At 39.0% G+C, this 16,744-nt stretch overlaps 1 protein-coding gene across 10 annotated transcripts in view; it reads left to right on the plus strand.

The window, feature by feature from the left end:
* NYAP2 (neuronal tyrosine-phosphorylated phosphoinositide-3-kinase adaptor 2) overlaps positions 1-16,744 on the plus strand; it is a 147,692-nt gene that overhangs the window by 62,511 nt on the left and 68,437 nt on the right. Inside the window, exon 1 of one of the 10 annotated variants that reach the window (XM_090147272.1) lies at positions 3,590-3,693. The exons of the other annotated variants lie outside the window; for them this stretch is intronic. Within the exon in view, the coding sequence (XP_090003398.1) occupies positions 3,668-3,693 (26 nt within the window). The 5' untranslated portion in view covers positions 3,590-3,667. Of the gene's footprint in view, positions 1-3,589; positions 3,694-16,744 lie in introns of those variants that run through there. 10 annotated transcript variants of the gene reach the window in all.

Consider the following 16,744-nt stretch of genomic DNA (forward strand, 5'->3'; position numbering starts at 1 on the left):
TAACTGAAAAGATGGGGATTGTCCTGGAAAAATAAAGAACATTCTGTTACCATATTTCCATAACTCTTTTCTGGGCTAGAATTGAATTGAAATTTTAAGGATTATGGCTTTTAATGCTTTTTTACACCATATCTTTTCTATCAGTGGATGGTGTTATTCATAGATATTTCTTTGCATGCATTGTACAAAAAAGTGTTCTGAAACATTTGGGGGGAAATGGGCAGTTGTCTGATTGTTTCTGATAACCAATGTTTTTTGTTTAAAGAAGCACAATAATTTTATAATTCTCCTTAGGCAGTTGCTAAAACACAGCTTATTGAGCTGTGTTTTATTTTTGTATTGCAGAAAACTACATTTAAAGCATGGTTGATATCCAAATGTTTTTCTACTCAATGTTGCAAGTATGTAAAGTGAAAATGAGTTATTTTTCAGACTGAACTGCCTGAACCAGGCGTAACATTATAAGATTGATAAGCACATACTCATAGAATACACTCAGCAATGAAAATACTCTTCTTAATCTGCTGTATGAGATCCTTTATTTATCATGTTTTGTTATAAGATGACCAACATTAGAATTGGAAGAATTTATTTACAGTAATTGAATAAATTACCTGGGATAAAATGTAGAGATTAATTTTAATGTTTCATCTGTGACTTCCTTGGGCCTTACATATCTAAGTAAACTGGCACAAGGATTTCTGTTTGAATCATTGAAATAGCTCTACTTGTCCTTTATTCCTAGTGGTAGTATCAAATCCCTATCTGATGTTTTTAGGGTGAAATAGAATTTCCAAGTTTCTGATTAGATTTTATTGCTACCGCAGAAAATAATGATTTGTATTTGGCCATCATGGTGCAGAGGAATTAGGCAGAGAAATACATGAGGCACTTTTATCGATTTATATGTACAGTGACATTTACAGTGTGTGGTTGCCCAAAGTAGCAACATATAATTAGATCTGAGCATGGACGTAAGTTCTCAGGCTTAGCCTCAAGAATAAGTGAAATTGCAAAGCTGGAATTCAGGAAAATGATTATAGATCAAGTCTTCTGAAGTAGTCTTGACTCATTTTTTGTTGCTGAATCACCAGACCATCCTGTATCAGAATGGCAATTTTTGTTTCTGAATGCTGCTTGCCTTAGATGTGTGTACTGTGAGGGAATGAGTGCCACTACAAAAAGTCAGCAGTTACATGATGCACTATCTAAAACACTAGCATGATTTCCCTACTCCAAGGAGTGGAAATTTTGCAGTATACAATTTCTGTGCCAGCAATGAAAGCCATGTTAGCAGATCAAAACTCAAACTCTGGATTTGCGCAGAGGTGAGTCTGTATCAAAAGACAGTAAGTAGGGGTATTTGGTGTGGATCAGACATGACTTATGTTCTTGTATCACTGATAGGCTTTACAAAAGTCAGTACAAAATCTTATACCTATGCTCACCTGAGCATTATCACATGTAACCAGGTAGTGTTCTGTAGTACTTATCATCATCTCGGTTACTCTGGTGACATGAAGAAGGCAGATGCATTTTTACTCCTTTGTTCAGTAATGGAGCTGAGAACAGAAAAGTCTGATGTTTTCAGCAGGTGAGTTTTATATCCAATCCAGAGAGAGAGAAATTGGACTCCTTTCTGGAATAATGCCAGTCTGAATTCTGAGGAAAGGATTAGTGTCTTTGGATGTGGTCCATATAAAAGGCTGATTTAGTACCATGTCTGTACCATATATCCTGGCAGCAAGCGTTTTACTAAGTGGCACCATGTATTTCCATAGAGTGTTACCCAAAAAGAAGAGTAGATGGAATGAAGAGACAGCCATGACTTGTCTAAGTCATGTTTTTGTAGCTATGTATTCCCAGTGCCAATCTACACAGCTACTTCCTCTAAAACTGTCTTCTGTCATCAGCTTGTATTTGTTTCCCTGCAAAGTATTTGGACTCCATTTTAAACCACGTATTTTTTGAAGTAGCTATTGGTAATTTCAGAACCTTTTCCTGTCTGCTTACAAGACTTTGATTCCAAGGCCAGTGTTGTCAGAGCTGGATGCTATATCCACTGGCACTTCTATGAACAGTGTCTTCTGCAGAGGATACGCAGTGGGCATGTTGCTTTTTAAAACACCACATGGTTAACCTTTTAAGACTGTTGTTCATGAAAGAGACGAAAACTGACTGTGACTGTCACATCTTGAAGTCTTAACTTTTGATAACTCTACTTTTCATTTCCAGCCAAATGAATTACTATTGTTTATTCCTTTTAAAAAGAGTTTCAGGTGGACTACTGATAGACTGAGAGGCACTCTTCATCTCTGACATGAGGCTGGAGGTGCTGCTGCTGCCAACTGATTGCTAATCTTCCAGTCTTCCATGAATGACAGCTGTCATGTAGCACATTAGGGTACGAGCAATGTGTTACAACCTAAGTGTAGTCCAAGAGTTCCCTCTGAGTTTACCAGATAAACAATGCTAAATTTAGTGGGCAACTGAAATCATGTTCATAGCTTTGAATGTAGCGTATTGTCAGTTACAGAGATCTCATTGTAGGATCTGTGTAACAGCAAAACATGGGTTTTTGCACAGTTTAATAGAAAGCTCTGGATTTTCCCCATGTGAATGTACTATACCAGGAATGTTATTGTTAACAGTGCAGAGACACGGTATATTGTGTGACTGATCCAAGTTTTAATGGTTTTATACTTGCCGTCAATGTGATGTATCGTAATTGCTTTTTTGGACTAGTTACAAGCTGAGCATAAATATTTAGTATTAATGAATTCAGGTTTATTATGTGTAAGTATATCTGCAGTGCAGCAAATATGTATTCATCCATGAAGCATTTTAGTGCACTAAGGACAGGACTTTCCCTTTCTTTTTCATATTCCCCTTCCTCTTGTGTATCTGCTTTCTGAAAGGCAACATAACTGTGTGTTTCTCTGCCATTACTGGGTCCCTCAATCTTGATGCTTCTCTTCATGCTCACTAGACACACTTACACACTGCATTTGTGTCCATCATGTCTTTTTTTTAAGACCAGAATGCCCAGATATTCCACTTAAACTCAGATCTGTTTGCAGGTCATTGGCCGAGGGGTGTATCATGTTGGCAGCAAGTGCTTTATTTTATCCTTTTTCATATATGTCTTGTGTTTTATATCATCAGACCAGTGTTCTTCCTACCAGTATGCTGGGGAGCTTTGCAGAGCAAAGTGGAAAAGAATGAGTAACAGCTGTAGATAGGCCAAAAGCATATCATGCCCTTGCTTTACACTTCTGAGGCCTAACTGCAAAGCCCTTCTTGTGCTCTTAGGACAAAGGCTTGCCCTTACCTAGGAAGGCTGTGTCACGAGTAAGTGGTGGGGTTCTTTGTAAACAGCTTCCTCCTGAATTCAAGCGTTCTGTGATGGTTTGTGATGCACCCTGCTCAGAAGGCTCTAGGGCAGCTCTCTGGCATGCTGCAGTGAACTCAGACCAATATTTACATGTATTTTGGAGATGAAATTCTAACCAAGTAGTGAATAAGAAAAGCTTGATGGGGAGAGTGGTTCTGAATTTGAAACTGAAGCCTGGGAATTGAGGCATGGACTCAGGTTTTTCTTGGCTATACATTCTGCACCATCTGCCAACTTCTGAAATGGAGCTTAGCAATTCTGCATCCTACAGAGATGGTAAATGGTGAGGAGATGCTCAGGTACTATAGACATACTATATAACTATAGACAAAATATCTAACTATACAAGGCACCTTTACAGACTGGATTCCTCAGTGAGTGGAGTCTTCTGAAGTCCTTGCTGTCCTTTAGCTATGCAGCTCTTTGTCAAACCAAACTGCATCCCTCTATCTCTGCAGGCTTGAAGGCAGCTTCTGCTTTCTCCATTGCTTCTTTTCTCTCATCCTTCGATTAAGATCAAGGGTTGTAAAATATCAGAACAAGCATACTACTTGCTACTATTGTGGTGGTGCTGTGTATTTACATATTTCACTGAATTGCCCAGATAGTGGCAGGCCATACTTTATAAGACCCTTAAAGACCAAACTGACTACACCTCTAATGCCTGCAGTAGAATTGTCATGTATATTAGAAGCCTCGAAGTGCTTTCAATGTAGTTGGAAATTGCAGATAAGTTGCTTATTGTTCTCCTGCCCTTCCAATCACATTCAATTTTCACCGATATTTTTAATAACAAATTGGGGAAAATGTGCATTCTATGAATCATTTAGCCACATTTATGTAAATTTTTGGGATTTTGATTTTTTTTTTCTTTTTTTAGTTTAGATGCTAGTAAATAACTTTTGATTTTAAAAATATTTGGAGATAAGTAATGGGGTCTGTTTTGGGTAACTTGGAGGCATAATTGTTAACTGATGACCTTTCTCATGTAGGTTCTTGTGATTTTCTTAAGGTTGCTAATATTTTGTAGTCATAAATGCAGTGGAATGAAAACTCTACAATTATTCAGTAGGAAACTCAGCCTTTGAATTTTATATAAAAACCTCTATGTTGCTGGAGCTTATTTTAGGTTCGACTCACTGTGTTACTCAATGGTTTTATTAAAGTATTAACTAAAAGCACATTTCCAGCATGTCTGCTCTTGGAAATGTTAAAGTTGCTTTGGAGAAAACCAGGGAAGGTTTCCTTTGTATAAGAGCCATCAGAACAAACCTGTATTGCTGCTGCTTGTATATGCCTCTATTATGTATAGACAAAAACCCAGTAAAGCAAGTTTTCTATGGGGTTAGAAATCTGCCTTAATACAACAAGGCTCAGATTCCATTGAACGTATCTCACCTAAATAATAATCCAAGCTTATAGACTCAGCCTGAAAATAAATTGAAAGTTACTAGAATTAGTTTCTTGCAGGAACAATTTCTGCCACAGAAGAGCTAATAGCAGGTAACAGGCAGGCTTGGCAAGGACCAGAATAAGAACAAAACACACTGGGAACAGAAGCTGGCATGGAAAACAGAAAATGCAACAAAATGAGGAGGATCAAGGATTTCCAAGGAATACTTGTGCATCTATTAGATTGTGTATTAGAGCATTTTCATTGGAAAATGCTTTCTGAGTCTGGAGCTTTCAGTGTGAGGGGTGTAAATTGTGTGTAGGAGGGTGTATGTGTATGCACTGGGAAACTTAAATGGCAAGGGCTTTGTTTTGAGGATGTTTTAGTCCTGTTTTCTCAGAAATGCCCTGCACTTGGCAGCTGAAGATGGGACAGAAGGACAGCACTGAGGTGGCTGAGTGATGCAGGGACCCATCTGAGTCACTCCTCGCTGTGCAAGAGTCAGAGTTGCAGAGTGCTCTTCTCTGGCACAGGCAGAGTTGTCTGTCCAGCTATTCCGTCTGTATGCACTGTAGCTGTATTGAATGACTTCACTTGCAAGAAAAAAAGCTGATATTTGTTTATTTCCACAGCATGCAGAAATATTTGATAGGCAGCTCTAAACCTCTAGTCCTGGCAAAGCATTTAAAGTAGTGGTGGGAAAGGTCCCAGGCTGGCTTTGACAAAGGATGAGATGTGACTGTCTGCGATATGGGAACAGAAGGAACTGGGAACATAGCCTGCTCAGGTTACTGGTTTTGTAATGCTTTTTTCAAAGGCATTATGTTGAATTCAGCCCTCTGGTTTCAAAAGTAAGATGACACTAATTTGATGAGCTTAGACATTTGCCTCCTATAAGCCTGCCTCTTTGGTAGACTCATGACTTTGCATTCAGAGGCTTCCTAGCTGAAATACACAGTCAGTTCTTATTCTGACAACTGATGTAAACCTTTTGTGGAAGTAATATTGATGTCTTTTAAACAGGATCTTTATCTGCTCTCATTGCTCCTCAACATTAATACAGAAATTCAGCCTTTCATTTCCTGGCTGTATTCCTGTTTTGTTTAGTCTCTGAAAATAACAGATAAATAAATGGAATTTCTATTTTAGTTCATCACCTACAATTAATGTATATGTCATGCGAGAGGAAAATGTAGGAAAGCAGTTGATTTCTAGCTGTCATTCCTACAGACTGCTTGTGGTGTGTGCAAGTGGAAAGGTCTAATGACAGACTTTGGGATATGTCTGGCTTTCCTTTATCAGGTATGCACTACTGTATTCTATTGAAAGAGAGGACTGAAATTTGTACTGCTCATTTTCCTCTAATTTGAAGCAATATATTTTCTCCAAGCCTGAAATTCAGGTTATTTCCCAGTCCCATTGTGTTCAGAATGTGAAGAAAGCCATCATCTGTTCGGTCCTAAAAAAGAAAATTCAAATGCAGCTTTAACATGTCTCTTTGCTGATGTAGGCTTTCTCTGACGCACATTGATTGCCTGTCATACTCTGTAAATCAGTTATATATCTGCATGCCCCGTAATACTACTGCTAAAAAGGGATCTAATTGTTTCCCTATTCAGCTTGAAGGGTAATAAACACAGATTAATAAGCATATGCCTAAATAACCCATATGTATGATAAAAGATTATCATTTGCATTTTTTATCCTCAGTTGAAGAATTACAGACACTAGCTTTGGAGAACCTCTATTAGACGACCCAGTTTTGTCACTTGCACAGCAGGAAATGTTCTCTCCCTGGGATGTAATTTCTTTGCCCAATATAACTCTTTCATGACACCTCCTGAAGTTAAACTTGGTCTTGAACCAAAGCTGTCCTAAAGATTTACTAGATATACCTGTGAAGTATGAACTGATTTTAATATCAAAAGATTGATACAAGCTAAAGTTTTTAATCTCATCTACCAAGCTCCACAGTTTTGATTTCCCAAGTTTTTTGTGTAATGCTTCACATTTCTCAGACTGGGCTTGATTTGCCCTCTCAGAATCCTACAGCAAGATATAAAAGAGTGCTGGCTCTGATTTTAGGAGTGTCTGCTACTTAGGATGTAAAGGAAAACTTGAAAACACAAACCACCATTTAAACTGAGAAACACAAGCGTGAAATGTGCTGTCTTTCTTCACATTTATTTGCAAGGGCACTTGGCAGAGCTACAATACTGTAACTGTGCTTCTGCTTTCCTACCTCTTTAACCACCTGCTTTTGTTGTAAAGCAATGAATCCATGGCTAAACAAGTAGGCACCAATAAGTGTTTTTCTACAGAGGTTACCTTTCACTTACTGAGTGAAAAAAAAGTCCATAGAGTTTCTAGATACCAGAATAAAAAGCTGGTCCTCACCAGAAGTGCTATGTCTTCTGCATACTGTTCCACGAAACCTAGAGAGCAGTTCCCAGGACAGGTGCACAGAACTGCACATGATGCCTGCTTCAGCTGATCCTCTTTTCTTACTGCGTTCAGTAAGTGGGTGGCAGTGCATATTAAAAGATGCATTACTGTGAGATTTCTGTAGGACTTGAGAGTCTATTTAATCCAAAAACATACATAATGGCTCAAGATGCTTGAGAGCAGTGAGCTTCAGCATCACAGTCGCTGTCCGGGCATTGGGTGGCAGGACATGGAAAGAGGCATGAAATATTATGTGTAGAAGAATTGTTTTTTGTTTTTTGTTTTTTGTTTTTTTTAATTTTTAAAGAAAATAAGTAAATAAAAAACAGGGCTGAATTGCTGCTAACAGACACAGGGATGTCCTTTAGCTCTGTCTAGTCTGCTGACTGACTTGGGCTACAGTGCTTGATGTCTCTGAGCCTTTTCCTGAATTAAGTTGTTTTCAAGTAGGCTCCTGCCTGCAGTGCAGCAAAGAGAAATAAAAAGCAGTTCATATTATGTCAGGATTAAAATATCTAGATTGAAGACTTTTCAAAGGGGTTTATATGACCTAGAATTGTACATCTAATTGTACATCACTAAAATTTCCTACCAGCTGATTTGCAGATTTTAACAGTAATCAGTAGTGCAGAGAAAAGTAGCAAACCATTATTCTGGTTTGCCATTTTCTGTAACCCTAGCTTTGTGTAAAGCTTTTTGTAACCCTAGCTTTGTGAAGTGATGAGCCACTGAAATATATTTTTTCATGGTATTATTTCTTAATCTAGGTATGAAGCACATTAATATTCTGATCTGACAATAATGGTCACTTTGTTACAGATAAAAAGTGACATAAGCAAAGATACTTTCAATGGGATTTTTGTTTCTTAGAAAACAAGCCTCTCCAGGCTTTGATGCTGAGAACTGTCAATACTGTGATGTACAAGATTTCAAGTAGCTTTATAACCAGATTGAGGCTGTCCAGGGAAGAAGAACAGAGAGCTGTCTACAAGTCTATGTGGAAGTATTCTTTTTCCTGTTTCCTGATTTTATCACACTTTTGAAAAATGTGCTTAGCTTTTAAAGTCTGTTTCATTTGCAAGGTGCAGACAGATACTAATGATGGCTGTTTAAATAACAGAGAGATTGGCAAATGTACTGAAACCTTCCCTCCAAATGTGAGGAAGAATGGAGATGTGATAACTTTGGTACCTAAGGTTAATAAAGCTGACTGTAAATTCAAGTCAAAAGGCTCCAACAGGGCTGTTCCAAGGGTAAAAAATGGGTTTTTTGTATCAGCATCTGAGGCAGTAAGCTGATATGTTCAGCAGAAAGTTTACATAGCTAGGGTGGGATAAGCTGCAGCGTTCCCTGTACTTGAAGACCAGTTTAGTGGGGAAGGTATCCAAGTGAGCATTGTTCTCATTTGTAGGATCTTAAACTATGCATTCCTTTTAAATAAAAAATGTCAAGATACAATTTGTAAATTAGAATGGATTTAGTCTCATTTAAATTGCTAATGTGTTGATGCTTTTGTAGTAACTGCAAACTGGTGCAGAATATCTATGAAAGCACTACATAACATTGTACCTGAAAAATTTGGATATATGCCTGCTCCAGAGAATGCAAATCCCAGAATTTTAGCTTGTGCTGAAATATCTGGGAGCAAAATTGCCCTATATGAATGTAACAGATCTGGAGTGGTGAGCTGCCAGAAGACAAGCATTGGCATAAAAGTGTCCCCCAGTGAAGTCTGCATCCTTGTGACATCCCTACTGTGACTGTGCAAATGAGAACTCCTCCCTGCTCTGCAAGCTGTACGTGATCTCTTGCTTACCTGCTTATCTGGCATTTATAAAATAACTGAGAGAGAAGTAAGGCCAGAGATTATTTTGGAAACATGGTTTACAAATAACAATATTATTGAAGAGTTACGTGAATAACTGAAGTTCCAGGTCTGTAGTGGACTTAAAAAAAAAATTTATTTCTCTGTTTTGCTAAGAGTCACACTCAAGTGACATTTGTCAAGGGTTTTCCTCCAAACTAAAACATTCTTCCTTCCCTGCCAGGTCAGGATTTGACTCCTTTCCTTGTGAGACTGGAGGCTATAGGAAACACTTACTTAAATTTTCTTGTGTTTGTGCTTGGATTTTTAAAAGAAAGTAGAGTGATATTTCCCAGAGGTAATCAGAATAACTGTACCCTCACTGTTTGAAATAAGTCTGAATCAAGGTTAGGGTTAAGCACTGAGAAATACCTTGGCAGGCAGAGCACGGCTTATGTGCAGTTGGTTTACAGATCACCATTCTAGAGTATCAGTACATTTCATTAATTCATCTATTTTTTTTTTAACTTTTTACTCATTTTTCTTCCATCATACCTTACCCAAACCCAAAGAAATGTTTTATTACAGAAATTCAAAGAAACATTTTTCTATGTGGATTTATTCTCATCTTACTGAAATAGTTCCTAAGCCACAGTTACTCAGGCATTATGGAGTCTGCACCATGTGGTTTGCCACTGAATGTGACAAAAACACAATTTTATTCTAGCTCCACCCATTTTCAACAGGATGCAAAACCCCACTCCATTAACATGAACATGCGTTTGCACTCAGTTTAAGCATTGCATATGGTTCATGTCTAATTCTAGGTGACTGTGAGCATATGAGCTTTCATGTACTGGCTTTTAGCCGTGCATCTCCCATGCAAAATTAACTAAATTAAAAATATCTGTAGTCATATAAAAGCAGAGTGCTTTTCACTCGTGCCTGAAAACCATCCCCTGGTTTCACAGCTTTCAGCCCTTTCCACATGCATTATTTACCATTTGCTGTGCTTGGGGACGGAGCCTGGGGGCCTGCAGCGGGTGCTGGTGCTGGGAGGGAAACCACAGGGCACTCCAGTTGCTCGGCCCAACGTCAGCCCCTGTTTGAGAGGCTGCATAATAAGGACAGAGAAAAATGCCAGTAGAGGCTGTAAGTAGTACTGGCACTTCTGTTCACTCATGAAATACGGTTCCACTAAGTACTCCATATCTGAGGGGTCCTTACTACTCAGTTATTCCACGCTTACTGGATGATGATGTATTTGCTGTAGAAGTAGCATGCTCTGTTTTATTTATCTGTACTTCATCTGAAGCATTTTTTCAGTATTCCAGCCACTGCTCCCTTCCCCAACCTTCTGTGTTGTCAAAACAGGCAACCTGTAAGATAGCGGACTGCCATTTGTAGTGAGGCTTCTTGGCTTTTGGGGTTGTTTGACTGTCCGGAGGCTGTGTTAGTGTCTTGGAATCTTGGTTAGTTTGGCTTTTATCAGCCCTTGTGCAGGGCTTAGGACACAGAGCCGTCTCTTGGCGGTTCCCCCAGCGCCTGCTTCCCCTCCCAGTGCAGCCTTGAGGGCAGTGGGGAGATGGGGGAGGGCTGCAGCCTGCCAAGAAGGCCTTGGGGTGGGCCCTGTGCACCGCGCTGCAGATCCTGCTGGGATTTTTACTTGGATAAATGATTTCCTGGAAATAATCTGGTGTTGAACATCCTGGGTGGGCTCTGCAAGCAGTACTTTGAGCAGATTAGCAGACTGCAAGTAGTTTCTGCAAGGCTTCCTAGATATTCCAGTGCAGCAGTGCAGGTGCACTGAGGGAGTATCAGCTTGTGGCACGTTTGCAAGATCAAACTTCGGACCTTGGGTTTGACAGGTATGATAGAAGAATAAAGTTTATTTGAGAGCAGTAATGCATTCTGTGTCCTGAGAGGCCTGACTCCTTAAGCAGCCCCTGATCTCTTATCTCAAAAGCAAAAGCGTGTGGTAGAGCAAAGATGTTTAATGTGCACAGACACGTCATTTGCTCACTGCCGATACTCTTCCAAGTGCATGAAAGGACTCTAAATTTGACCTCTGTCATGATTCATTTACACTGTAGCCTGTATCTCAAAGTGATGGTAGTATGCATTATCCTCTGGATCTTGGTGTTAGTTCACTGTGAGTCATTTGGAGTCTTTCAGCAAAGTAATGCAGGAAAAATAATGTACATACACTCCTTTGAAACAAGGAATGAAACCTCTGAAATGTGATTCTTAAAAAAAAAAAATAGAAGAGAAATATGTTTCTATGTTTAATTTCTATCATAAAAATTGGTGCAGCTTCCTGTAGAACTGTGCATGCAGTGCAGTTCCTAAATCCGTGATTGTGATCCTGCCCTTCTTTCTTCAGTATTACATTTCATGGCCTGCTGAAATCATGTTTGGGGGATAAAAATAGTATATCTTCTGTTTTTTGGCATCCAACCTCTAATTTACAAATATAATTTATGCTAATCTTGAAAGCGCTTCTCAGATACAAAGTAAAATGTGTCATCCTTGGTATATGTGTGTATAATTTATTCTGATGGGGAATAGACATTTCAAAGCCATTTCAGCCCTCTATACGCAGAACATTTGATATGAGCAGAGGATCTGCCTGTTCACTGGTATAAGAGAAAGGAAATGGTTAAAAAAGAGCCCAGAATAACAGCAGATATTCTCTTAACCCAAAAAAAGCTAGAGGCAATGAATGATGAACTGCTGTTTGCTCAGTCAAGCCAGCTTATATACGGTCCTTGAGTTAAGTATTTTTATTCCTTTTGTATTTTTGCTGTTTGTTAGTCATTTTCATGATAGATTTATAAAAATCTTCCTACAGCATTGTAGGTGTGGGGGTTTTTTTTGTTTGTTTTTTCTTTTTTTATTTGTGATTTCTCTTCCCTCCCTGGTCAGATGGCATCCCTGATGAATTAGGGGTTTGCCATGTCAGAGTGGTACTTCATGGGCAGGTGTCTCTCTGGCAGGAAGAGACTTGGCCATCCACTTGCACGATTTGCCTTGTAACTCACAGTTCTCCTCATTTCTGCAGAGGAGCTTGAAGAGAGTCCCCAACTCATTTACCCCTGGATAACAAACCAGTATTCTTCCTACTTGCTTGGAAGAGGAGTGAGCAAGCAGCTGTTGTTGCTTCTCTGGAATTTCAACACAGAGAAGGAGGGTGTCCTACTGTGGTCCCCAGCTTTGGGGGATCAGAGTACAGAAAGGACAAAAGTGCCTTCAAAGATACTATGCCAGAGTACTTTTCCTCCTGTTTAGGAATTCAAGTCATACTCAGTTGTAGTTCCGTTTTTGAACTTGTGGATATAAACTCAGAAAGTCTTAGGTAAGGAGCATGGGAAGAAAAATGGAAACCACATAAAGATAATGGAAAATACCAGGGGGTTCTTAGTGCCTGAGGAATGAAACTAATCCTTTGTAAGTCCAAACTGATAAGAGAATTTCTGGATGAATAATAAGAACAGTGGAAAGTAGATGGCTGGGAAGAAAATGTAGCTCTAGGGTATTCTCGTTTTTCAGGACATAGATATTTCCAAGAATTCTCCTACTAGACTGAGGGATTTAATATTCTACATTGTTTGCTGTTAAGGAAGCAAAACCTAGGAAAACAAATTTTTACTTAACTATTCATTTGTTTTTCAGGAATTAATTCCATTTCTGCCTGGATCAAGTAAAGAAACTTCACAGCAAAGTAAAACCACTATTTGCAATGCTAAGTAGGAACAATGCAAATTAAGAAGACCACACTGGCTAAGGCAGACAGTCTCTGCATGCTTTTTCCTTGCCATGTACATTTCAGAAATGTGATGACAAGTTTTTCTTAGGTTTTTAACTAATTTGAAAGTTTCCAAGTTGATAGGATTGCTATGACTCATGGCAAAGCAAAGTGGCTAAGACCTTTTTAATGCTGTGTCCATTTAGAGTGTTTTTTCTGTCTTCGTTTATGTTTAGCCATCATCTGTAACTTACCCCCTTGTGTTGTGTCCTAAAATGAATAATGCAAAAGCCTCTGTAGTTGTTCAAAAACCTGTGTAGTTCAAGTTATTCCATATTTTAGGTTATTCAGTGCTCCAGTTTCTGATTGATGCAGCAGAGCACAATAGGCTGAACTGTAATGTATCTAGAACTGTGACATTTGCAGCTTACATGCAGGCAGGCTGGTAGTGCAGGTATGAACAGCAACTTCAGTATGGTTTTATTCTAGTCCATTTCTGAGCTTAGAAGTCACAGGTGACAATTAAAACATATTTTAGAGGTACAAAAGGACTCAAAAAATTCATCCACTGGAGCAGCTTGTTTGTATTTTAGAAATGGAAACCAAAATACACCAGTAGCAATTGAAGGCAGATTCAACTATTTTGATATTTGTTGTAGTATTTCATTTCCATTCTGAGGGATGGGAAGCTGGCAGCACTCAGTGATCTACAAGGGTCTTGTTAGTGAGGCACTGGGAAAGCCATGCACTGTGTTCTTCAAAGAAAATCTGCTTCAAAATGCTTTTTTTAGTGCTGACTGGAGACAACTTCACCATACTGCCCTTTTATTCCATCTACTGCAGCTGCAGTCTGCATATTCCAAGATGCATTTTCATCACAAAGTCCACTTTACTTGCATAACATAAATGATCACACGATTAATTTTGTAATTATTTAAGCCATCTTTTCTTGTAGAGAAAAATCTGTTGCATTTTTAACTTATTTGAATGCTATACATAATTTTTTTTTGTCAGAGAAGTAGTTGAACCTAGCCAGGTTCAAATTGAAGTTTCCCAGAGGAATAATCTGAATCTGTATTTCCATATATATTAATAAACTGTTTAATACTTGCAGCAACTCACATAATACAGTTTTGAAATGAGATAGAACCCATTATCGGTACAATGAGGAGCCCAGGCTCTTTCCTGTCAGAAATAATGGAGTGAGATCATCTCTGCAATTATTTTCCCTGGCTGTCTCCGTAGTCATTTAAACAACAAGGTGCATATAAATCTTTTTCAGCCTGTTGTGGAGTAGTGGAGCATACACCAGCTCCAGCCAGCTCCTGTGGTTGCAGGCAGGAGGAGTGTAGATATAAATCCTTGAGCACTGTCTGGTTTCATGCTGTACCATCAGCAGCGCTGTGCATTGCAAAGCTGCACTGCACAAGCCCAAATTGAATTGTAGCATGCTGCTGCCAGAAGGCAGGGGATGCAGCATTTGATTCGTCCCTTTCTGCTTTTGTACTTGTACTCTGGGCACGAGCCTGGAGGAACTCCATTCTTTTCAGTGTGGTAGAATTCAGTCTGTACAACTGATAAGTGGACTTGGCATCCACTTGGTATTATGATTGTGCTTACTAGTCAAATTGTGCTAGAAAACACCCACTGCTTGACATTCAGTCATCATCTCCAGCATAAGTAACAAACCTAAGCTTTTGGGGTCCTGGTCAATGAGCAGGGCTCAGGACTGAGAATCAAGGGCTTCTCTTCTTCAACTTGGAGTTTACCATGCCCAACTTTTAGCTTTAGCAAGAGAAATGGGCTGTCTTTAAATGTGTCTGAAAAGAGGGAAATCATGTTCTTTCTATCTTTGTCCAGTTGCTGAGCAGGTGGTGCAGAAAAGTAAGGCCAGATCTACTTCAGCCATTGAGCAGAAGAGCAAGATCTGTTCCCATCTGTCCTTGCCATCTCTCTCTGGCTACATGTTGTTTATTCTCAAGTGTAGTGAGCAAGAGAGGCAGGATTTTACCCATGATGTCAAAAGGAGTTTGATAAAGAGTTAAAAAAAAAAAAAGATGGGGTGAAAAGGAACAAGAGAAGACATGATTTAATTGTTTTTGAGATGGTGCATTTTTATTTCTGGAATATAAGACGATAAGATGCAAGTTTGGGGAAAAAAAAAAAAAGAAAAAAAAAAGCTTAATATAAGTACTGTTCTGTGCATTGTTAGAAGGCTCAAATGTTTTACTGCACTGTGATATCTGTAAGTGAATCCAGAACAGGACCTGCCCTATAATGTGTAAGCTAAGCACCTTCATGCAGAAGTGCAGTAAATGCACTCAGTAAATAGAGTAATATGATAAGGATTGTAATGTCAGGTACATGGTGAACTGAAATTTTGTTTGCTAAATGTGATTTATACAATGGACCTATGGAAGGACTCCCCACCTGTGTTCTTCAGCATGTTTGGATAGTAATCTTCTTTAAATAATGTGGCAGGCACTTTTTGTAGTCCAGAGTTAGAGGATTATATTATTTTCAGAACCATTTATGAAAGATTAGTAGAGGCATAGTTAATCACTAAAATTGGCTGCAGGTTTTTTATTAATCTTCAAATTAATGAGTTCTACCTTTTGATCTTTCTGGCTGCAAATCCCCATGGAATTGGTGCCAATTAGGATTTGGTAATAACTTGGTTTTGAACATGGACCAGTGTGTGTGTACATGTAGCATGTAGGAGGTTTGTGTGTGTGCATGTGGAAATGTCAGTACCTCTGTATGCGTCTTTATTTAGAACTGTACAGTTGCTACCAATTTAGAAAGCAGATCTCTCTACAGAAACTAAAAGAAAAATGCAGAGACTTCAGTAAAATAATAAAGATTTTGCTTTACCATACACAAAATTGTGCATTGCACAGTGCCAATCTGATGCTTTACAACAACTAGGTACAACAGTCTGTATGTAACCTACAAAGAAGATGAAGATTTACCATCTGCTAGGGGCAGTCTCAGGGAATGAAGCGACCTTATTCACTCTTCAAATGAACTGTTGAGAAATGTGCTTGTCTTTTAGAGAAGGAGATGTTTTCAGCACAAAATAAATTACACCAGCCCTAGGCAGCATCAAGCAGGAAACTTACAGAGGAGCAGATTGACCCTGTTCAGAGCTTCATTTTGTGTGAAGGGGATACGGGAGGTAATTAGGGCATTCTGAGACTTTACCATTCTCATACTGCCATCTCCACGTTCCTGCAGTGGTACCATTTCAAACCTCCTTGCAAACAAGGCTGTGTTGACCTGTGTGCGTTACTGGGTTTCTTCACATGGTCACTGAATGGCCTTAATTGTAATGTGCTGCAGGTTAGCAGTATAAGCACCAGCAAGAACTGTGCTTCAGAACTGATAAGCATGTATGAGCATAGCAGAAATAATACCAGGTTCTCAGTGCTGCCACCCCCAAAAGAGTGTAGTACTTGAAATGACAGTGCCTGTTTCAGCTGACCTTTCCTTCTTCTTTACTTGTATTTCTGAATATTTGGAAGTTATTTTCTTCCTGCAGTGCCACAGCTCATTACCTTTTCATCATCTACATTTGCACCTTATTAGTCTGATGGGGCTCATGTTTGCAGCTTCATGTGTTAATTTTCAGTTTCCCATGTCCCAGAGTAAGTTTTACAGCATTTCTTTCTCTAACTGTTCTTTAATCTGAAGGGGAATGATTGATTGGGCCCAAAGAGCCGTATTTCCCAAGATACTTATATGTGTCTGTAGTCAAAGATGAGTGCAAATCAGTGCACAATGTTGCATTTCTAAAGTAGCATTTTTTGCCCAACTGGCAAACTCAGGTCACATGAAACCTGAACAAAAACCTTTCTCAATTTCTTATTGTAAAATTTGGAGTGAGTGCATAGCAGTCTATCTACATTTCACTTGTTGGCAATTTGTGTTGAAAAAACTACTACATTCTGATAGTCTTCTTGG

Source organism: Phasianus colchicus, chromosome 10 (genome assembly GCF_987193195.1).
Source record: "Phasianus colchicus chromosome 10, bPhaCol1.hap1.1, whole genome shotgun sequence".
Taxonomy (NCBI): Eukaryota; Metazoa; Chordata; class Aves; order Galliformes; family Phasianidae; genus Phasianus; species Phasianus colchicus.